Here is a 24,837-nt window from a genome sequence, read left to right as displayed (position 1 = left end):
GGAATGGCCCCCGTTTCTGGTTTCTATCACACTTTTCACAATTTCAAGTGCGTAGCTGCAATGTTAGGAAAAAAATCACTTCCATGCAAAATACGTGCAACAAGGTTTTTCCCTGGCAACAGGTGGGTCTCTAAGGAAAAATAGGGCCTACTGATTGATCTCTAGCCAACGTGACTGGGGCTTTGGTATTCATTCTCCCAGCAACCTTCCAACCAGTCAGGGAATAATCATTTTTCTTTCATAAATGGTGGTTGCCAGATGACAGAGCAGTCTCTAAGCTTGACCAGGGCCTTATTCACACAATCCTCCATCCAGCAGTCAAATGTTTGCAAAACTTCAGTAGTCTGGATACAATACTAAACATGCTTAATGTTACTGAATGGTAGAAGTAAATAACAGTGTCTCAAATATCCTTTTTCACAGTTCGTAAAGTAAAAGAGTTGAAGAATGGTAGGCATAGGGTCATGGTTCATGTTCCAAGGACACCAGGCCCCACCTTTAGCTACGCACCTGCTTGTGTGTGTGTGTGTTTGTGTGTGTGTGTGTGTGTGTGTGTGTGGGGGGGGGGGGGGTGGTCACATTGTGGAGTTTCTGAGCATTACAGACTTAATTTCCTGTATTTGGGCAAATTTTTAGGCTCAAGGGCATTTAGACCACTTTATTTATGGTTTAAATGTACTTTATTTATCCCAGAAGTTGTACAATTGTGTTATTGCAGCAGCTAAAAATGTTACTGCAACAAAACTGTTTACATAAATAAAATTGTATGACGCTTGATAAATAAAATGGAAGACAACATCTGAATAAAAAAAATCCAACCAAAATAAATCCAATAAAGTATAAATTTAAATAGAATCACTGTGGCTCAATGTACAGAGTCTAAAGTGAAATACACCATTAACGTGAGAGAGCAGGTGAGTCTCTGCTGGGCAGACGTTAGCACTGTTAGGCTTTCAGAATTTCTCATTTAATACCATCCCTCCTGAGTCACCACAGGCTCAGTTACTCTAGTCATATCCAGAAATCAGCTTGAAAATCTCGCACAGTGTTCCCACAGGTGGAGTCCAGAGCTATTCTGATTTCCCCTCAGACCACTCCACCTGGTTTCATTTCATTCTTCATTTCCTCTTTCTTTTCATATAGCTTGTATAAAGATTTATTAAGATGATTTTTTATTAATACAGTACGTTGATTTTTCTCAACAGCACATTTGATATATGCTGCCACAAGGAGGCGACAAACTCAAAGACTTTCGGCACAGGTGGGACAGCGCCATTCTACCTGTTACACTGCTTAAGTAACTGATTCATTTTAAACTACCACCAATTTATATCTATTTTGTAGTTGGCCACTGTATACTACTTTGATTCCTTGAATAAAATGCTTAAAAAATCTCAACACGATAGAGATTGGTGCGCCAATATCAGAAATATAAAACACCAGCTATATTTCGATACATTTTGCTTGCTTTTATGCTTTTATTTAAAATAAAAAATAACGGTCTGCACGGTGAATTGTCAAATAATCACGTATTTACTGGGTTCACTTGGAGAACTGCTGCTCTCCAGCTTTTTTATCCTCGTACAAACCGTCGCTGGCAGTTGTAGTTTTTTCTCGTTGCCGACGCTCGTGTTCTGGACGGACGCTCTGCCATAGTCAGACTACTATTCCCGTCGCTCCCCGCGCTCTGCCGCGCCTCCTTCCTCGCCTCCCTCCGCCTTCCCTCCCACTCCACTGGGCCGCGAGGAAGTCGCAAGATGGCTGACGTCGCTTGGAAGTAATGTTCCCCTCTGCAACATGAAGCCGTGAGCGTGGAAGAAAGCGAGGGAGGCACCATCGGGCTTTTATTTTTATTTTCTTTTAGTTACTTTTCTTTTCTTTCGTCAAACATCCATCTCATTCCGCGTCGTGTCCGCCCCGGACTAGTCTTCGGGAGTTGACGCGTCAAATCACGCCGGGGACCCTGCCAGCAGCAGCTAGCAGCTTAGCCACAGTTAGCAAATATTAGTGCAGCCAGGCACGCTGCTCATTAGTTTGTGTTAAATTAATATTCTGACACCTGTTATCCCGCACGCTGGTGCTGCACACGTGCTGAAATTTCCCAGAGCCAGTGCCGAATAAATGTGAACATTTCCATCTGTCAGATTTTTAAAAAAACAACGGTTTTCAAGCTGCTCGGTTCACCATCATGTCCGCGAACTGGCCATCCAGCCTGTGGGTTTGCTAACTAAAAAAAAGCGCAGTATTGCATCTGTTTCATGTGCACAAAACAGCGGGATTTTTTTTTATTTTGCAGACATTTCTCGGTAACATCCACCATCTCGCTGCATTTCCGTTACTCGCTACCGACTGCATTTTGGAAGCTGGTCGTGTTAAAGCCAAATTATGGGAGCAGGAAACGTGTTAAACTTTTTCTGGTAGGTAGGTAGGTAGCTACACTGGCCTTTTCTGGCATCTCACCAAAAATCCACAGGGATGGACACTAAACTGAGCACCCTCGACCAAAACTAAAGTAAAGAAAAAAAACAAATTGGCATTTCGTTATCTTGGGATAACTACCAGAGACAGTCGTGCGGCGGTGCATGGTGACTCGTTTTGCTAGTCAGCGTGACAGCCAAGTTGGTTTGCTGGGTTAACTAAACTACAGTTTTGTCACTACATCGGAGACCAGTTAGCTTTGCCCCGGAGTGCACAGCTAGCTGCAAGTCTCGCCCCACAACACGTTACAAACACGGCGTACAGAACGTATTCAGAGCCCGCTCCCGGTCAGACGCACCGGCTCAATAACACCGTCATGGGAGTGCAGGGCTTTCAGGAGTATTTAGAGAAGCGGTGTCCCGGGGCCACGGTCCCCGTGGACCTCCTCAAGCTTGCCCGGACCGCGGCCCGCCAGCCCCCTCACCATCATCACCCACACCACCACCCACATCACCCCGGGCCCATGCCTCCCCCGCCCCCGCCTGCCAGGATCCTAATCGACGCTGATTCCGGCCTGCAGCGCCTGTACGGCGGCTACCAGACGGACTGGGTGTGCGGAGGCGAGTGGAACGCCATGCTGGGATACCTGGCCGCCCTGTCGCAGGCCTGCTTGTACCAGGGTGGCCTGGAGCTGGTCGTGGTTTTCAACGGCACCCTGGGGAAGGAGCGCTGGCCCGAGTGGGCGCGGCGAGCTCAGAGCCAGCGACAGACGGCGCAGCTGATAGTCAACCACGTCGGCAGCAAGGCCACCCCGCCTCCCCGGGCATGGTTCCTGCCCCCGGCCTGCCTCAGCCACTGTGTCCGCCTCGCCATGTTCCGCTTCCGAGTGCGGGTAAGCAGATCAATCATGGCTGTGTGAAAGTTGTTTTATTGTGGTCGTGTCATACGGCGTGCCGCTCATTTTACACTTGTTAGGTGCAGCAGGCCCATTTAGCTGCTTGCATCATTCACAACCGTTTTAACGCCTTCCCTGGTTTGTGGCAAGTGCAAGGAGCAGCTCTAACCATAGAAATGAGTGAACCTGAGTCTAATTATTATTATGCTTATTCTTTCGGTTTTTGTTTTTTGCACAATACAGTCACTTTCTGTTAAAGCAGTGTTTTTTTGGACTAGCTCTTTCCACCCAGCAAAGCCAGATGTCAGTTTCTAGCTGTTGCATGTGGCTGCTGCTCTTTGCTGTCATGTGCTTTGTGGGGTTACAGCCTCCAATGCTCCAGACACGCCTGTTCTTTTGGCCACTGGTAGTCCCAAAATCCTGAGCATAGGTTTATTTTCCAACCCACTAGATCTGGAGCGCCAGGCACTTATTCTAGTGCACTCTTTGTGATTTTATTTCCCCTCCCATCTTTTCTGCATCATTTTATGCTGCATATATCTGGGATGTAGTGTATAGTCTCTCTCATACATTCTGTATTGCTTTCATGATTTCATTTCTGGTCTCTTTTGTGCTTGTGGACCAAACATGAGAATCAGAGTGTAAATACTTGATAATTCTGTCTGAAAGTGAGTTAGTGAGCTACTTCTGTGGTCTTTTTTTTTTGGGGGGGGGGGAGATGATATAGCCTGCTTTTGCATTACACTTGTCCAAAAATATATTTAGAAGTCCCTGAATTTGAATGTCTTTTCAGTAGGATTTCTGCCTATTTAAGAAAAGAAATTCTACACTTTCCATATACACCAGTGATGATATTTATGAAAATTTGCACAGGCTTTTTCTACCCAGTTGAGCTACATATTTGCTTCTAGCTGTTGTGTGTAGCTGCTCTTCTTTGCACTCACATGCGTTTGGGATCTGCTGGGACCGTCCTCACCTTCCACATCTGCTCCAGTTGTTCCTTGAGCCCCTAGTACTTGTCAATCATGGATGCAGGTTTAAGCACAAGGCATTTAGTTGCACTTATTCATGGTGAATTTTTAGGCCAATTTTCACCTTTCACTTTATGCTATTAATATCTGGGGTATAATTCAGCAAATCTCTTGGGGGAATTCTGCATTACTTTCAAATAATTATTCTCATTTATTTTCCCTTCCCATAGATGTGATTCAGTTCTTGTCAGTCCTCTTTTGTTTTTCCCCGTGTTTAGACATGAAAGTCAGTGTAAACGGCTGATAATTCTGCCTGATAACAGGCTACTTTATTGTCTTTTGTTTGAAGAAGTCACCTGCTCAGAGGTGCCTAAGATACCTGTCCAAAAATGAATTTCTAAACCCCTGGATTTTAATAGCTTAGATGTGTTTCAGCAAGATTTCTGTAGATTTACAATATGTCTCACACACCTGTCATGATTTTAAAGAATTTAGCAATTGGTATTTCTAGCTGGTCCTTGCAGCTGGTGCCCTGTGTTTGTAATGGTCTGGAAGGAGGTGAAGTCTGTCCAAGATAAATTCGGATAAATGCTTGGTCTAAAAGAATTTGTCTGTCCATCCTCATTCCAAAGTGGAGATTGGAAACATGTACTTTAAGGCATGACCTCTCTAGCCTATATATTACATAACATGAACTCGGTGAACTTTTTTATACATTGTTGAGCAGCTGCTGAGTTGGGAGCACTATTTATAGTTCCCAGGTGACTTACAGTGGTATACTTTGAATTAATTTGTACATTTGAGTTAGTTGGTGTTTCAGAATACTAAAAATAAAATATTTTTGTGCATCTGACCTTTTGAAACATCAGTAATGTGCTTTATAAATGCACTGAACCACTCTGCTGTTATCATACAGTAATGTGAAATATATAATGCCTCCTAGAGAGCCATAAATGCAGCTCTACCAACCTAGCAGTCCCCTCTTGTCAGCTTTATGTAGCCTGCTGTCATGTTTTGCCTTTGATCTACATTCCCATAGCTAGTATAACAAAAACACAGTGCCATATTGTATCCTGAGAGGATACTTGTTAGAATAGAAAAATCCCACCTACATTACAACACAACACACTCTGATGCTTCATGTGCTCGTACAGCATCGTTACTCACAGTTCCCATGTGTGCACGCTTGTTTTGGCCTACCTGTATTCTGAGAAACTGTGTTGCTTCTGCAGCTCCAAGTATTTCACCTCTGCTTGCATTGCACCTTCACTTTAGTTACTGTTGTTCTTATCTGTGCAGCTTTGGGTCTCTGCTTACTTCTATGTGTACTGGGTGCCAGTTTAGTGTGTTTGGAGTTGCTACACATGCATTATTCTGGTCATTAAACTCTGGTATTAATTCTAGATATACAGACTTAAAGCTGAAACTAATTGTTTACTTTTAGCACTGGACTGTGTGGCTAAAAATCCACATCACAATATTTTTTAAGATTCTAGCTGTTTTATTGTATATTATGCCATTATTGATGCATAATTTCTATTTAAGTGGGCATTTATTCTTCTGTCAGGAACAAATCGAATACAAAAAACGTTTTTGCATTGTTATAAAAGTTCACTTAAATAAAACAAAGACCATACAACCAAAACAGTTAATAACCTACTCTTAGACTTAATAAAATTAAATAAATTTGAATATTTGTAATAGTCAGGTATTTACTAAGGATGTCCCTGGCAACTAATTTATTGAATGTTTAAATATGCGGGGGGAAAAATAAGACTGACTAATCCCCCCCAAAAACACTCAAAATATTTGGGACTAAATACAGTCTATTGGACAAACTGTATTCAAGGACCTCTGTGTTTATACACACAATGTCATACACTCATTAATCTGCCATGTGTAGCTAATGTTAGGAGTGTTAGCGCCACCGGCTTTCTTCCCTTGAGGTCTAGTTTCCACGTTGTTGAGTAGTTACGTCACCTTACTCTGAAACAACCTGCACATAACCCTTAACTTTCTAAGGCAAAGTACTGTAGCTGTAGCATGCTTGATTTTTGGCTGAATTTTTAAAAAACGTCCCATCTCAAACACACGCACAGGCAACCATTTGTCATGGCTATAATAACATCTGACAACCAACTGCTATACATCAATGTGTAACCAACTAGTTTCTAATGCTGACTAGTGAGGGCGGCAACGTTTAAATATCTGGCCAACTAGTTATGCACGTCTCTAGTGTTTACTGCATGTTGTGGCTTGATTATTGAAATTTTAAATAGCATTTTACTTTGGATTTAGCCACAGGCCATTATAAACATGTCACTCATTTTGTCTTGGGTTGCAGACCTTTTATTCATAGCGTCGTGTATTCGCCCCCTCCTTTTATAGCACAAACGCAGTCATCGTTTTGTTCAGCTCGAGTTGAGTGGGCTTAAAGAGTGTCCTTGGTTTACAAGCTATCTCAAAACAGTAAAAGTCATAAAAGGGTCCAACAAATGAAGGTGGAAGGATCATCACAATTAGCGCAGCCTTTTTCTCAGAATCGCTGGGCTTTATAGTCAAATATATTTGCATCTGCATCCTCCACCACTTTCACGTCTTTTTTAACCCACTGATTTGTGCATTGAATTAGGTATACAGTATATGTAGTTGATGGGGAAAAAAAGACTTCCCTTCCCTGTCGCTAACTGTTGTTGCTACCAGTCGCTGAATGCCATTGTTATATCACTGCTAGACTTTTAAAGTCTGCTTCACTGTTAGTTGATTTAAAAGCATCATTGTGTTGTAGTGGTTCTAGCACTGTTGAATAGTTATTTAACTAATTAGTATTTCCCAATGATAATAAATGTCTTGCATCGTTTTGACATTCTTGTTCATTCTTCATTTTTATTTAAGATCTTAAAATGGATTGATTCTTAATGTTTGCTTGGTTTTAGTGATACAGAGAGATGAAATAGTTTAAACAAGTCTCAATCATCATTGCCACCTTTGTCCCATATTGCATTCATTTGAAAAAAGATATTTGATTACCAGCTCATTAAATGGAATTTTAATAACGAAGCTTTGTCTAATTATTTAGTTTTCACATTGATTAACGCTGACATCGATTAAAAAGATTCCACATAATCCTGAGGCCGTAGTGCTCTCCCTCTATCTGACAAAAATATGGCCCCTCATCCACAAACTATGAAGAATATTACGCGGCCATATGTTGAGAAAGATGCATCACCAGGACACTGAAAGTAACCGGTACAGCACAGTTTTGCCTCAGATGTAATTTTGCGAGCAGTGTTTTATGAAATGTTGTCATGGACCGTGGAGCAGAAGTATTGTGTTGGCATAAAATGTGTCACTGCCAGTTTTAGTGTGTCATCTACATTCATCATAAACGAAGTATGTTGTAGTGACAGCTTGCACGAGAGACTGTCATTTTCTCCATTGGCAGTCCACTTCAAAAAAAAAAAAAAAAAAATTTCAATTCCTCTGAAATGTCATCTGGTCTATAAAACATTGGGGAGTACTGAAAAATGCCCATCGTGATTCACCAACCAGCCGTCTTGTACTACAGTGGTGTGGGTGACCAAATTCTACAGTCCAGTCTATCTAAACCTCCCTTCAGCTCTCTTACTCTGTGGTCTCATTAGACCATTTATAGTCTCAACCACTGGCTTCAAGTTTTAATGAATGCAGCAGAAAGTTTATTTTGTAAATTATGGCCCCCATTGGTGTAAAAACAACAAAAACCAGTTGGGGTAAAGCAGGGTAAGGAGTGCTGTGTGATTGACAGCTGTGCTAGCCTATGGTTGAGCAGTGTTCCTTGTTTTCTCATACAGATAGCTATTTAAACAAAAAGATGGGAACAGCAAAAAGTCTCAGGTTGAGGGGGAACATCCCAATGGCTAGCTCCGTCACTTATATACAGATTTTAGCAGCAGCTCAACTTTCAAAATAAGAGTGTGTCGGCTCTCCACTTGTAAACATGTATAGAAAGCTAATAACATAAACCTCCAGGCTCTGTGTGGGGAAACGCTGATTTCAAAAAGCCACAAATTAGAGAAGCTAAGTTTGAGTAAAACTTGTCTCTTATTCTTAAAAAAAAAGCAACTTAAACAGTGATCAGATAAGCAATAAATAGCTTTTTCTTAATCCATTTATACTTTAAATATGAAAGAGGTGGTGCGAAATTTCATAGAGCTAACAAATTTGTCTTCTCTGTATCTACAGGTTGTACAGACTTTGGAGGACCACCACCAGGAAGTGCTCTCTCTCTACAGGGACTATGGATTTGCAGGCCTGATCGCTCAGGATTCAGAGTTTGCCCTCTGCAACGTGCCCGCCTACTTTTCCTCGCATGCGCTCAAACTGAGCTGGAACGGAAAGAACCTGACCACACACCAGTATCTGCTGTCCGAGGCCGCCAGGCAGCTCGGGCTCAAGACACAGCACCTGCCCTGCTTTGCTGCTCTGCTGGGTGAGGAGCGATACAATGGCACACACCTCAAAATCCAAACTATATACCACACTTCTTACTTTTGAAAGACACACCCCTGTATGTGGGTTATAATTGACAGCTGCCTTTGTCTGTTGTTTTTGTTCACTGATACAACAAAAAGTTAAGAACTTCTTTCTTTCAGGAAATCATATTTTGCCTGATGAAGACCTGGCTGCCTTCCACTGGAGTCTGCTGGGACCAGAACACCCACTAGCCTCCCTCAAGGTAACGATTGCTTCTTTGTCCATAATTCTCTGCAAATAAAAGGAAATATTAGCTGTAACAGTATGTAATGTCACATGAACCCTTACCTCATTTTTAAACAGAACTAGACTTTCACATAATTTATTTATGACACATTTTAGAGATGGGTGTCTTATTTTTCTCACTACATTTTTTTTTTTCTTTCCCTTTTACAATAAGATCCAACTGTTGATCTTTAGAAAGCTTTTATTGTGAAACGTTTGTAGCAAATGATAATAAATAAATGTATTGACGTGTTCCAACAAACTATCTTACTGTTAAAATACACCTGAAGTGTATCACCGGATGGAACCTGTTTCCAAGAAAGGCCTTTGGTCCCGTGGTCCGTGTGCAGTGCTTAAGTCACATGCCGTCAACGTTTCCTCCACTGGCTGTTTTGAACTTTGATGCTGTGCCCGCAACAGTGGCAGACCGACGTTGTATTACAATTAATGGCTTTCAGAGTGCCGAGTGTGGTGTGTAGCACTGCTAGCATTTGCAGCCTTCGTCCACACGCTGCACAATGTGGTTGATGTGGTTTACTCTGACACGGCATTTATATGACTGTATTTTCAAGCTTGAAGTAATGCAGTATGCTGCTGGTTCACTTGCCAGTCTTGTCTTACTTTCCATCTAGCTTGCTTATAATTTCCCATCACACAGTGTGTGGTAAGTGTTGTCATAGGTCGGGGCTACTGGTGGCTGCTATAAAATTTAATTTTACTTTCAAAAGTGACTCTTTGTGCCAAGATATAACGGTATAGCCTAGTTCCCATTATCCTGTAAAAAGCAGACAACCTGGATTCTTAAAAATTTTTTACAGTCACTTCTGCTTCAGTGGATATAAGTGATCAGGGATCAGATAAAGTTAAATGAGAGAGGCCTTGCCCCTCAGTGATATTGTCAAAGGTTAACATCCAAATGAAATGTACTTCTTCTTTTGATATGATTATGTGAATACTGTGAATTCCATCCATTCCTTTAAAGCACACAGTCAGTTATGGCTGAAAACCCCCAAAATACAGGTAGTGTTTATCTTTGTTAGCCAGACAAATGCAGACGCAGATGAACCTTAAAAACATTGTTCTGATAGTGACTCAAGAAGTTGTGTACTGGTGGCAAGTAGTCAATATTTAATTCTACATTGGTCTGTGTTTACTTTGCCATGCCTCAGCAGCAGTGCACCAGTTGCTAGAAATAGTGCTAACATAAGGGTTAGCAGTTTGCAGCAGGTATGGAATACCTGCACTAACAAGTATTCTTTGTAATAGTGTGTTTTGCTGACGATGATTGAAAGGCTCAGATGACTACGTTATCCTTGTTGACTTTTCACCCTCTTTCTATAGTTCCGATAAGTTTAACACTTGTTCGGAAGATTTTCTGTTTTTAAGGGTGACGTAAGTTGCTTTCTACTCGCTTCTTATCTTCACTTCATCTTCCTCTCATCTGTTTTGTTCCTCGTATGTGAAGAGGTGTACCCACATTGAAACTGAGAGCAGGGAAGAAGAAACCGGTGTGACCGGTAAACAACAAATTTTAATGAATTAGTTCCCTTACATAAATACAGTTATCTTTCTTTTACGCTTTTTCCTTTGATATGCATTAATTTATCAGCAAATGTCAGTCCATTACATTTGTATATTGTATGTTTCCTGACACATAAAATGATGATTACAAGTCCTTTCCTAGCATTGAGGGATAAGGCTTATTAATTTAGCACTGGTATTGGATGAGTACTTGCTATCAGCAAATACCTGAAGCCACACCACTGGTATCATATTGGAACTGGAAAGCAGATCTCCCAGTTTAATTTCTGTTTTTTCGTTTTTAACATTTATTGATTTCCATTTATTGGTTCCTTATCTTAACATTCCTTGGCAGGAATGGTAATTCTTGTACACATATGTAGATTGACTTCAGAGGTTAATCTACATATGTAGGTTAATCCAAAAATCTATGTTCACAACTATTTCACAGGGTAAATAACTTGTAAAATAGTTGTGAACATAGATCGTACTCATGATCATGAATTGTCATGTTTTTTTTGTTTGTTTGTTTTTGTGACAGTCAGCATGACTTTGTAAGTAAAGTGTTTCAGCACATAGTTTAGCTTCTAAACTTCACAGTGAGTCTTTATGACTAAACCTAACAGTTGTTTTTCCATACCTAAATCTCACAGTTATTTTGAATGCCTGGCTCTAACAAAGTGGTTTTCCATGCAAATGAATCATAAAATTAATAACATATTAAAAAAGAATGTAGATAACAATCTGTGACCTATGAGACTCAAACGTTGACATTTTCACTCTTAAAAAAATGAAAAATACTCTTCCATGTACATGGACACAAATGACTACCTTTGAAATGGGTCAGATGATAGTTAAAGTGGAAAATTCCTATCCAGAAGTCGATCAATAGTTTAGAGTTTCTGATATTCACTACCTGCCACGAAAAGGTATTGGTTAATCATTTCTTTCTTCTTCAAGTGTGGCCAAGCCCCACCAGTGGCACAAATTTCATGCAAAGCTCTCCATAAAGTTTTAGTTACCCTGCAAACAAACTGATAAACCTAACCAGCCTCTCCCTCAGAGCGAGGAACACGGGTTATTAATTTAACACTCCTATGGGCAGATGCCAAAAGCCACGTATCTGTAATGCGATCATTCTGTTATTGGAAGCATTCTTTTGTCAAACGTGTCATTTTTATTGGTGAACATTGCAGTATTTGGTGGTTTTTTTATATATATATATATATATATATATATATATATATATATATATTTATTAGGGGTGCAACAATACTCGTATGGATATTGAACCGTTCGATACAGTGCTTTCGGTTCGGTACGCATATGTATCGAACAATGCAAAAATTTTAATTTATTTTATCAACTTTTCTTCTGATGATGCTGTCTGTGTTGAGCGCTCAGTGGATCTGCGTTCGACTACCCCGCCTAGGTTGCACTGTCGAGCGCAGATCCACTGAGCGCAGCGCAAGCTAGCGAGACAGAAGTTAAGCTGTTGCAACATGGCAAATTGAACCTCCCCCACCCTCATTCAGATCTGGCGTTTGGAACTATTTCGGTCTTCATGTGAAGCATGACCCTGAAGGTAAGCGCATCATGGACAAAAGTAAAACAGTATGTCGGATGTGCCACACAATGCTCAGTTACATTTGTGGGAACTAGTGCTTAGCGCAGTTTGCTCGTTAACATGTTGACACCGTCCAGCCCCACACACGGGGCAATCCGCGGTAGCTCGTTAACGGAGATTTGCCGTGTTGTGGCGTTAACCTCATTTCAACGAGATTAACGCTGACAGCACTAGTGGGAACACTATGACTGCACATTTACTCCGATATCATCCTAGTGCGAAGACAAGTGGAAGCAGACATCAACAAGCACGCATGCTACAAACTTTACCCGAGTCATTTAGACAGCCGTTAGCACATGATTCTCCTTATGGGGACCTGATATGTTTAATATGCTGCTGAGAATATACCCCAGAAGAAGGGTATAGTATAGCTTTTATTTTGGAAAGAGCCATTTCTCTGTAATAAACTCTCTTTTCCAAAGATGAGGGATTTCTCGATCAGATTTATTTTTTTATTACTTTGTTGTTTCAGCAACATTAAATTTAAAAACTGTACTTTTGAGTTAAAATATATATTTGTAATTTTAATAAATGACAAAAAGGCATGAACATTTTTTTGTATCGAAAAAATATCGAACCGTGACACCAAAGTATCGAACCGAACCGTGAATTTTGTGTATCGTTGCACCCCTAATATACATACATACATACATACATATAAAATCAAAGCTGCTTAGAAAAAAGGGTATATTAAATATCTAATAAAAAATTTAGAAATATGAATGCTGCTTCTGTGCAATGCTTCTTAAAAAAATCATGCGGCTTTTTCACAGTGCCGCTGTCCTCGTAGCTCGGTATAAGTACATGAGAGCCTTTGTTCTCTTGCTGTCAGGTGCGAGCCCATCAGTTGGTGCTGCCGCCCTGTGAGGTGGTGATCAAAGCCGTCTCAGAGTACGTCGCCTCCATCAAAGACCTGGGAAACCTCGACGCCATTGCCAGAGATGTCTTCAAACAGTCACAGGTAGGTCATGTGTGTCACTGATGTTTTTTTTACCGACTGCTCATAGACCGACATTCTGCTGGGTGAATTAAAATGTCTTTGAATAAGATTTACATGAAAAGAAAAGAACAATGTGAACATGCTTTTAGCCGAGGTTTGACTTTACATATCACATTTCTGCTGACAGTTAAATAGGTTATTACTGTTGACACAAGGCCTGAGTCAGCAACTGTACTTCCTCACACATCAGTGCTAAACTGTAGCCTTCTGCTTATCTGATATAAATCTGTGCTGCACGGGGTTAGCTAGTCCCTGGTGTCGCCTCCGGAAGTGGTTTCTGCTATGTTGTTCATGTCTAAAGGACATAAACATTTAAATCTATAATTGGGTGGCGTGTTGAGTTTGATGTCTTCTGTAAAAGGAAAGTTATGGTAGGAGTTAAGTCGTAGTTTACTGAACATGTTTATAAACTATATGTCATGTCAAGGCTCTTTGACTAATAGGGTTTTTCCACTGTGGTTAGTTTAGATGATCAGTTGAGCTGCGCTGCTAGAGTGCATGTGTTTTTCCACTGTTTCACACAGCGAGAAAAAAGCTGAACGGTGAAGATGGTGCATTTACTTGACAACACATACAAGAAGCCATTCTGTACATTGTTTTCATGGCCCAAAACAGGCCTTCAGAGTTTTGTGAGGGTGAGTGACTCACACAAAGTTAAGGCAAACCTAAAATACCCAAAATAAACCAGTGCATCTTTGTTGTTTTTGTCCATCTGTGAAGCAAAGATGCATGTTAAACTCAAGTACTTAAGGCTTCTGACTTTGATGCAATGTAACGTCAAAATGGTTTAGGGCTGCCAAATAAACTGATACGTTGGAAAAACCATGTTGTGATTGAGTAAAGAGTTATTATTACAGTTGTAATTACTAAATGGGACAGGAAAGTACCTACAAGGATAAAGGAATCTTATGAGGGACCAAAAAAATAAAATGGCATCTATGGGATAATTATGTAGAGTAGAGATGACAGTTGTCCCCCCTGTAACTAGGAGCCAATCAACAGCCTGTTACTGTAGAGTGGAACATGGAAGTATAAATTTCCTTTAAGTAAACTAAATGTAATTTTCTGGGGGAAGATGTAAAAGTATAGGTAATTGTTCTTATCTTCTCCTGTGTCCATAATACAAAGTTAAATGGTAATTATTCAGCCATTTGATGGAATGCGACACGCTGGATTCAGCCATTAATAAAGTTTAAAAAAATGTTATAAACCTTTAGAAAAAAGTTACTTTGACCTGCCATGACCACAGCAGTGTGCTGCTGTTACTTACTGTGTGGCTTATGTCTAAATTCTTGCCATTACATCGTGGCCCAAACTGGGTTATTGGAAAAACCGCATCCATCCCATCTCATATTAAGCAACTTATCAATAAACCACATACCCTTTGGTAAAACAGAGTTTGCCATCCTTGTTATAACATGTTCAGTTTATCTTTGCAGTTAAAGTATGTAAAGCTGAACATTTTTCTTGTGCTGGAATAATTACTGAGTTCAGTAAGAAGCCACTTTATTTGTATTTTTTCCTGAATCCAGCAGCAAACTAGATTCTGATAACGATGTAAGTTTCACCAAACCTCGATAACTTATTGCTCACTCTTTAATTTGAACGAATCCCACATTAAACTCTATACATGTGCTCACTCTAGCATTATTGTGGTTGAATCCACACCAAAGTATAGGTTTCTAAATGCAGTATATTCTCCTGTTTGATATTAAACAGTACATGTGGGGCCTTTTTTTTTCTTCTTCGAAAGCAGATTTGTGTCTTCAGTTATAACCAAAGTGTCACAGAGAGGACGGGGAGGTTGAAAGAAACTTTTTTATGGGATCAGTTTACAGTAAACATGGCGACTCTCTTCCAGCTACAAGGACTTAGTGATCTGGAACCAGAGCGGCAAACATTTAACCAGGTGTCAGAAACCTAACCAGTTGTTCCTGTAGTAATGAATGACACCTGTGTTAAACAGAGAAGGACCAATACTTCAGCCATGTAGACTCGTGTCAACATATCAGTAAATATTAACCTCCTAGGCCCTGGTGTCCACATATGTGGATATTACATTTTGGGTTGTCTAGACCAAAATACTAAATTTTGCTCTACAAGGGCCTGATATCCACTCACGAGGACATTATACTGCCTCTGTTTCATCAAAATTTAAAACGAATATACTCATACATGGCTCTCATTTTTCTTAGGAACAAAAATCGGGTAAAAGAAAAAAAAAATTTGGTGATTCTTTGTTTTTACATTCATCGGGTCCCAATATGCCCAAATATCAAAGAGAAATTAAAAATGCATGCCGTGGAAGAGTTCGGGTCTTAGGAGGTTAAGGCACATTCATCTGTTGTGTCATTAATATTTCAACCTTTTGTGTAATGCAGGACTGAAGGACTTTGAAACTGTCTAGGCATTTGAGATACAATACTGACACAAGTGAGGGATGAATAACTACAAAAACAAACATATGCAGTGAAGTATTGTCAGCCACATTATTTTAAACTTTGGAATTGATCCAGAATTTGAGAATCAGTGAACCTTTGCGGCTCTTTTTTAAAAAAACACCGACGCTGAGTTGCCTCTGACCCATGCTTCGTTGAAGTAAGAGAATCGGGAGACCAGGGGCTTTTTTTTTTCTGGAAGTTCAGTTCAGAGATCCCAGTTCAAATAAATCTGGTAACCCGAGCCAGTTGCTTCTGTTTTCAAAGCCACAAGATAATTGAATCGAGTTTGGCTAATCCAATCTAATGAGATGATCACATACTCTTGTGGTCTTTAACTAGAAGCAATACAGTATACATTTACACTGAAAAAAAGATGAAGTATTAATCTTAACAAGTTTTTGAGGGCTATATTAATTCACAGTAAAGGTGAAATGTAATTTATTACTCTGCTATTTAAAGCTAATCCTCTGCAGCACCAGTCATACTTAAAGCAACCACTTCTTTCTCTGAGTTGCAACTCGTTTTCGGAAAGTTGAGCATAGCTTTGAACTATATGCCGTAACCTGATGTGCACGTCCCTAGAAAGACCTACACAGCCCGCAACCATTGTGATTGGCATGTTTAGCACAGTCAGTTCCTCCCATGTAGTTCTGACTTTTTCAAACAGTTTTTAAATTTTTCATTGAGATATCGTGTCACTATAAGGAATGATAATCATAGCATCAATATAAGAACTCACAAATGTCGTCAAATTCCTGCAGGAAGATTTTTGAAACTGTTAGAGTGGACGTGGGGAGATGTCCAAAAAAGTAGAAAAAATTGAGGGACACAGGCGTGTGCCCCTGGAAAATAAACTGACCAAAACAAAGAGCAGGGACTTGAAAGTGAAAAACGTCCCACTATTTTCTTTCTTTTGGATAGCACAGCATGTAAATCAGTGGGACACGACCATACGGTAATTAATGCATATGTGCCACACATGAGCGTGAATGCAGGCAAAGATGTCGGCCACTTGCAAAGGTTATAGGCTTGTAGGTTATAGGTTGTAGGCTCTACAAAGAGTCCCCGCAGAGGTCTAAATCAGGCCTTAGGCATGTTATTTAATCTTGTTTACACTGGATAAACCAGTGACCAAGTAGGTTTGACTTTATGGCTATGTTGCTGTGACAACCTCCCCAGCATCTGCTTTGTAAAACCAAAACATCAAACACTGTCCACGGACAGAGAACAGGCCAAAGGTTTTTTTGTTGTTGTTTTTTCCTTCTTGGGTGCGTAATGCAGGAAATCTCTCCAGCAGATCCCTCAGTTTGAACATCCTCACTGCCATCTGTAATACCAGCAGGTTCAGTAGTCTTCATAATGCTTTTGCCCCCCCTTTGCAGTCTCGTATGGAGGACAAGGTGGAGCGATTCAAGAAAGCTGTGGAGTATTTCTCAGCTGCCTCCAAACCCCGCTCACCTAACATGGGGCCCTCCTCTTTCATCTGTGAGTAGCAAGCTGCTCAGGACGCAAGTTCAGAAAACAGGATTGCTGTTATGTAATCTTCTTGGCTTGCTCGATGTACTTTTATTCACTGTGAATAAAACACATTTGTCTATTTGTTTTTAATCCCTGGTTTTTTTTCTCGCTGTGCACAGTACCTGGGTTTGGACCTGCTCCATTTGGGGGACCACCTGGTCACATGGGACCGATGCAGCCTGGAAAGAATCAGGTAGATTCCTTTTCTCGCTAATCCTTAAGTCTCTTTGATGTGTAATTGTGTTCTGTCTACATGAGTCTACATGTAGAATAGTGGATTAAGCTTTATTTCCCTTTGCTCTTTGAAATCCCTTTGAGGCATGTGCTCGTTTAGTGACTGATGGAGGAGGGTGCACTTCTTCCCATCTTGTATCCTCCCACCAGCCTTGATTATATGCTTCCAGTTTGATCTGATAGAAAATAGGACAGTATCAGTTCCCACCCTTGAGATGTCTTCTCTTCCTACTCTTCCTCTTTTGTACTCAATTTCCCATGCTTCTTCCTCCACCAACCCAATTTTCCTTCTTTATCCCCCCTTTCCCAGTTCCCTCCCCCCCAGGTCCCGGGGTTAAAGCCACACTATCAAAATGCTCCATATGGACCTGGCTCCGCCCCTCTGTTCCAGACCCCACAGCCGCCATCCCAAGACTGCAATGACTCACTGACGGGCAAGATGGGCTTCACTGACTGGTCAGCTCCATATGATTCCACTCAGGGGGGAAGTCGACTACCCAATCATCACACCGCCGCTCTGTCTGGCCCCTCTCCGTCTCCTTCCTCATCGTCGGATGGAGATGAACCCAATGACAGCAACGCCAAGTAAGACACTTTTCGAGCATGTAAGGTTCCTTTTGCACAGTTTGAAGTGGTTCTGTGGGTTCCTAACACGGGACTAGGGCTGCCACGATTAGTCGACTAGTCACGATTACGTCGACTATCAAAATCGTCGACGACTAATTTAATAGTCGACGCGTCGTTTGAAGCTTTGTAAGATCCCAAAAACGCAAGAATGAGTAGTAGGATTTAAGAGTGTAATAACAGACAGAAGATGGCAGCACTGCATGTACAAGGATGCCAGCTGCTGTTAAACCCCGAAGAAGAAGAAGAAGCTGTGTCCGGTATCGTAGCTGTGTCCAAATTCAGGAACCGCATCCTCCTGTGCCCGCATTTGTAGGCCGATTACGTTACAGCGACACGACTGTCCAAATTCGAAGACTCCGACAAACGCGTCCTTCATTTCCCCAGATTTGAAGAATGGGTCGGGTGCATACTTCGTGGTCCAACCTATCCCAGAATTCTCAGTTTCCAACAATGGCGGCAGCTAGTTAGTTTTAATATTACTCTTTCTGGGTCACAAAATAAAAGTTTAACTTATTTTCAGGCGAGAATGTAGCTGTGTAAACTCCAAATATCTGCTCAGTTTATCAAGACACCACATATTTTCAAAAGTGCTCCAATGTTTTTGGAGACGTCTGTTACCCACCAGCTTGGTAGCTAGCCGGGGTTCAAGGCTCACTAGAGCCGGTGAGAACACCGGACTCCCGGCAAATCGTTTTCAAACCCACCGCCGTCTTTCGCTACTCAGGTTAAACATGATATATAAGTCATTTAGATAACTTAAAAATGTTATTGTTTGACTTTTTTCAGTGTTTGATTTGTTCCTGAGTAAATCGGTTTGGCTGAGATTAAAGTTATAGTTTTTACACAGCTGAATAAACGTCAAGGAGACAACTGATTATCAGAAGTGTGAGATGCTCGAGAATATACTCCGGTGTCCTGTTATATTTTAGACAGCAAGGAGCAGACGGCTGAGTTTATTAAACTTCACCGAAACAATCTGCAAATGTCATTAAAATTTAATAAACTATCATCTTGTCTTTATTTTTAGTTAGCACATACCTTAAACACTTAAAGCTGTAAGCTAATGATAGTTCTATAAGAGCAGATGCTGCTGGTGCAATAAGCTGTACGTTTTACGTCCAATGGATGCATGATCTGATTAGTCGACTAATCGCAAAAATAATCGGTGACTAGTTAACTATCATAATAATCGTTTGTGGCAGCCCTACACGGGACTATAAAACAACCCTGGTACCATGTGTCTGAAAAGTAAATTCAAAGAGCTTTGCATTTCCGGATGAAGACATATGGATGTCATAAGGGCACTTTTTCATCAAGGCAAGACTGAGCAAGCCCAGGCAGCCATGGCTCATAAATCTGACATGTAGTGGACACTGACGCCACATATAAAATAATTACAGTTTCACACGATGTCACAGTATTTAATATGTTTAATTACTAATCTTATTTTTCATAAGTAGTCTTTTATATAGGATTTCAGTGATTCATACTCCTACTAGGAATAGGTAGTAGGACTGGGTGATTTGCTCCATCATCCGGTTGTTCCCCTGTGACATCACCTATGACTCATACCAATGCAGCTATGGCAGGCTGGCACAGGAGGTGAATGTGCAAACATTATGGTTGTGCTATCCACCCTTTCTCTATAATGTGCAATGTGGGGCCCATAAACAAAACTCAAGGGCAAGCAGTGAGAGAGACACACACACCCTGAAATTTGTATCTCACTTCTAGAGGAGACGTTGACACACAGCTACAAATGATCTAATTTTAAAGTAGCCGGTTAACATGAGAGAACACATATTTGAACTGCTAAAACTGTATATTTTTGTTGTGTCTCACCTGTACCCTCCACACACAGTGGAGTTTTTTTTGTTTTTGTTTTTTAAACCAAAAATCACATGCCACGGGAAGGGGTGGGAGAAAAATTAAGAACATGTGATAAATGAGTGTCTCATTAGGTGCACTGTGAAATTAATTCAACCAGCAGCCAGAACTGGCCTCCTGTTTTCTCTTTTAAAGATGGTCGATTGATCACACATGGCAATGAATGTTAAAGTGCACATCCAGAAATGTCTCTGTCACATGTGGAGATGCAACATGATATTATATGTAGGCTGATTTAGTTTACTATGAGTCTGTTAATAATTTAATGCATCTTTGGGGAAATTTCTTGGTGAAAATGATCGGTGACCAGGGGCGATCCTTGATATGAACGACCATTAACACACCCGTTGCAGGTAGAATATAAAATGTCATATAATAAATAACAAAAATTAATGAAATTATTTGATAAAACCACACAGCCATTATTAGTTTTAGAATATTAATGGTTGTGCTGTAATATTTTTAAACCTTATTAACACCTTGTTAATACAGGTTCCCCCTCCACTACTCTCTTGGTGGCCAATAATGTACATGCAAACCTACTGAAAAGTCACAGAGAGCATCTGTTTGTTCAGTATTTTAACATCTATGTCATAATGATGACAGGTGTAACATCCAGTGCTGATAAATGCAGAGACAATAGTCAGAAGTGGCTATTAGTCAAATTACTCTAAACATTATTTTAAACTTTACTAGTGGTTTGTCCTTGTCAATCTAATTGTTACACCTGAACTAACCACAATACACACGTGTTGACCCTGAATGCCAGTTTCTGGATAACTTAAAAATTCTCCTAATCCCTCTCTCCTCAGTCATTTGACAGACAAGTCCTCTCGGTGGGAGGATCCCACTGGAAGAGGGGGCTCCGGCTCTGGAGACGGTTCCCAAGGCAACGGGAGCGGGTCAAACATTCCGTCACTGTTATCTATGGCGACGCGGAGTCACATGGACATAACCACACCCCCTCTGCCTCAGGTCAGACACAAACTCCAGAGTTCACAGCACCGTTGTGGGGTGTTTCTGGGGAAAGTCTGTCACCGTGTTTCTGTTTTTAATTTTAGGTCAGCGCTGAGGTTCTTCGTGTAGCCGAACACAGACACAGAAGAGGGCTGATGTACCCCCAGATTTACCACATATTGACCAAGGTGAAACAGTTCTTAGTTACTTAACAGTACGTTAAGGTTTTAATTTCCTTTTTGAAATCTGTTTTTGAGAGGAAACTTGAACCTGAGACCATCAATCCTTTGCTCCAGCACAGACATTGTATTATGTAATATGAGTTTTAATGTTAACGGTTGAATCATGGTAGCACAACTAGAAAACAGAAAATCTGCTCATTGAAGAAGAGCATTGGGTTGGTTAAGTTTCTGAAGCACTGTCCTTTGTAGTTTAGATTTTAGTCTTCAAATGCCCAAAAACTTTACAGCTGTGTGTACTACTCCCTTCACAACCTGACACAAACTACCATTAATGGACCTGTGAGGGCACCTGTTTCTCAAGGTTTTTCCTGGCTTACAGTGAGCCTTTGTTGATTATGCATATAAACATGAACAAGCCATGTACAGTAAAGACAACGCAATACCTTTGCTGTGTCATGTTGCAGAAATCTATATATAAACATTATATTTCTGGCACTTTTACAATTCTTTAAAAAGTCTCTGCGGGTTGTCAAAAAGTGCTTCTATGCAGGAAAAACCCCTTTGTGTACTGGTGTTCTTGCTCAGATTTGTACTGGGATTTCCAACTTCTTTCTCTGGTTGCCTTTTAGTGTTATTTTGTGAAGAGAGTAGTGCACACCCCTGTATGAAACACTGTGCCACATGGAATACCCTTCATTTCTTGGAACAAAAATACTTTCAGATTTCTGAAAGTTTGAAGTTTCGCGACTGTAATCAAACCCACAGAGACTCATGAGCCACACACTCAACTAACAAAACGTGTTCCTTTTTAATCAGCAGAAAAGTTTTTTTGTGCTAATGTAAATTTGAAAAATGTTATGAGGAAAAAAAGTTCTTTTAACCTCATAGGCATGTCTTAGGTGCGCAGTGTGTCTTTTGAACACTGAAGTTATGGTTGCTGAAAAATGACCATCATATGCTTACATACACCTACCTATCTATCCATCAAAGTTCAGCCATGTGTACCAACCCTGGATACATACAGGAAAGTAGTCTCAGCAGAGATGCCGAGACCTCCATCTTTCCAACCACCTCCATCAGCTTCTCTGAGAGAACACTGCGTTGTTCCCAAGTCAGCCAAGAGACGTGATCTCTCCACAAAGTCTTAGGTCTGCTCCAGGGTCACCTCACCAAGAGGGTGGCCAGGAGGCACTCCCGTCAGATAAAAGGAGCTTCAGCCCACAGGCAGCACAGACAACCCTTTGGAGGAGCCTCATTTATGCCCCTTGTATCCATGATCTCATTCTTTCAGTTAGTACCTAAACTTTGTGTCCACAGGTGAGGGCAGAAACGTATGTTGAGCAGTGAAACGACAGCCTTGGCTTTATACTCTGCTGTCTTTTTACCACAACAGTGCGGTACAACGTCCGCAACACTGCAGATGCTGCACCAGTCCGTCTGTCTTTCCCCCGATCCGCGCTATCCCCGTGTTACTGCAATGCCACAACTTGACGAAGAAATTAATTACCAACTTCCAGCTGGCATGCTACACTTTTGTGGCTGAGAAGTATGGCCTCGGTGTTGTAGGTGCTAATCCTCATCCCAGCCATTTATATTCTATGATCCCATGTCATTTTCTTTTTAAAAAAAAAACAAAAACCCAAAAAGCAAGAAGGGTTTTCTGAAATTTTAAATGAATTGTGTTGTAATAAAAATGTGGTGTACCGCAACAATGAAACCTAAGTGTGTAGTTTTAATCTGTCATACATTTTTCTCAGGTAATTAAACTGTTGCTGATCATTTTCAACCTTTTGACTTTTAGTGTGTGCGTGCGTGCGTGCGTGCGTGTGTGTGTATGTGTGTAATTTCTGGCAGTGAGATTCCTTTAGTCATGACTTGATAACTTGTGCGTTAGAAAAATGCATTACGTAAGTGTTCAGATACTCCTGCAGGTTAAACTGGACTAACGAAATACATTCAAGGCTGACTGAAAGACTCAACATAAATTTGAAAACACCTTCTTAGGCTGGTACCACTCTTCAGAAGACTGTTAAACAGTTATTGTTTTCATTCAAAAGCAGTATCTATGCATTTTTCCATGTCTAAATGATATTGTCTTGCTAAGAGAGAGCGTATCAGACCCTTTAGAGCTCTTGATCCTGCTCTCTTATTCATTTTGTCCTCAACTCTTCCTTATGCCCCTGCATCCCTCAGGGAGAGATGAAGATGCCAGTGTGTATAGAGGATGAGTGTAACTCTGAGCTGCCTCCTGCCTCTCTGCTGTTCCGTGCTGCCAGACAGTATGCCTACGGCGTCCTCTTCAGCCTGGCTGAAACACACCGCCGCCTGGAGAGGCTCGCTCTCCGCAAGAGGGCTCCCCTGGAAGGTAGGTCTTGGTCTGGGATGGACTAGATACCTGAGTGCAATATGGAATAACAGGCATTGTGATTGGATATACACTTTACACTGCAATTTTCTTTGAAATATTTTCATTTGAGAGACCAGTCAACCTCAGTGTACTACAGTTGTGGTCAGAAGTTTGCGTCCACTCATAGGCATGAATGTCATCATAGTTGGGGCTTTTAATGATTTCTTTGAACTGTTCTTTATCAAAGCTGGAACGATTGTACGGCATGCATCTTTAATGACTTTAAAAAGCAAGAATTGGGCGCACAAGTTTGAATTTATTTAGGAAAGTGCAGGCTCAAATATATGCACACAGTCAAATCTTTTAATAAGTGTCCCTGGGTTCTACAGTCTTTTAACTTACAGGGCCTGTTGATTTCTCGTTAGTGATCACGATGGACTATAACTGGTAGTTTATCTTTGCCAGTAGGAGAAGGATTTGTTTGACAGCACTCATTGGATTAACCAATACTCCGAACACTCAGGAAATCCAAGGAACTCATTGAAGGTCTAAGGAGGAGAAGTGCATATGGATTTATACAAGCTGGGACGGCCTCTTGGAGCCATTTCTAAATAACTACATTTTCCAAGATCATTAGTTCAAACAACTCTATTGCAAGTAGAAGTTACTTGAATGTATTTCCACTTTTCTAATGTTTGGAGGAAGTCTCGAACAGTCACCCTCAGATGAGAGGAAGTTGGTTAGGATGCTCAGGAAGAACCCATGAACCACCAAGGCTCAAGCATGCTGTGAACTGGATACTGCTAGAACAAAGTCATGCTGCTCTACTAGAGTTCAAGAATAAAAAGTGTGATGAAGCCAAATTGGTTCACTTTAAATAGGCCTCTCATCTAAAGCTTGCATCAGCTGAGACAGATTACAGACTACAGATACTCAATTATTATTACACCTTCAGTCAGTATCATGTAGCCTCCCAAACCTTACTCTTACTTGGTACATTTTTCATGTTGGCCTCTTACTAGGCCACCTGCCATTTAAAATTTTGCTAGCTATATTTGTGCTTGTTTCCCTTTCTCTCCTTTCTCTGTTCCCTTGACTAAAAGGTATATTTGCTGACTTGTCAGAAAGCTGGCTAGACGCTTATTATTCACACATTTGCAGTTTTTCATCTGCTCCTGGGCTTTTTCATCCAGTGGTCATTTTGATTTCCTATTGAGAAACTACTTGAGTAATCTTACATTGTAGGGAGATGTACCATTAAAGTCAAGGAATATGCAGGCTTAAAACGTCCTGTTCCTCATACATTGCTGTTACCTGGGTCAGTATGCCAATCAGGCTTGTATGTATGCTGCCATTACCTGATTTGAGTCGGTATGGCTCAGGCAGCCATAGATGTTCGAGATGCATTAACTAACTTAAAGTTGTAGTTTATTGTCATTATAGGTCAGACGAGCTGTCAGGCTTGTAAACAT

At 40.9% G+C, this 24,837-nt stretch overlaps 1 protein-coding gene across 2 annotated transcripts in view; it reads left to right on the top strand.

Moving 5' to 3' along the window:
• Positions 1–1,662: 1,662 nt before the first annotated feature.
• fam120c (family with sequence similarity 120 member C) overlaps positions 1,663–24,837 on the top strand; it is a 38,020-nt gene continuing 14,845 nt past the window's right edge. The window contains exons 1-10 of one of the 2 annotated variants that reach the window (XM_063465455.1): positions 1,663–3,310; positions 8,509–8,755; positions 8,919–9,001; positions 13,005–13,133; positions 16,996–17,098; positions 17,251–17,324; positions 17,757–17,950; positions 20,692–20,854; positions 20,941–21,024; positions 23,212–23,383. In XM_063465455.1, the coding sequence (XP_063321525.1) occupies positions 2,795–3,310; positions 8,509–8,755; positions 8,919–9,001; positions 13,005–13,133; positions 16,996–17,098; positions 17,251–17,324; positions 17,757–17,950; positions 20,692–20,854; positions 20,941–21,024; positions 23,212–23,383 (1,765 nt within the window). In that variant the 5' untranslated portion in view covers positions 1,663–2,794. Of the gene's footprint in view, positions 3,311–8,508; positions 8,756–8,918; positions 9,002–13,004; positions 13,134–16,995; positions 17,099–17,250; positions 17,325–17,675; positions 17,951–20,691; positions 20,855–20,940; positions 21,025–23,211; positions 23,384–24,837 lie in introns of both variants that reach the window. The other variant, XM_063465454.1, reaches the window with a different exon arrangement.

The sequence above is a fragment of the Pelmatolapia mariae genome, linkage group LG20, assembly GCF_036321145.2.
Source record: "Pelmatolapia mariae isolate MD_Pm_ZW linkage group LG20, Pm_UMD_F_2, whole genome shotgun sequence".
NCBI classification, from domain to species: domain Eukaryota; kingdom Metazoa; phylum Chordata; class Actinopteri; order Cichliformes; family Cichlidae; genus Pelmatolapia; species Pelmatolapia mariae.
The sequence above is the reverse complement of the archived record's forward strand: the minus strand, read 5'-3'. Positions and strand labels throughout refer to the sequence as shown.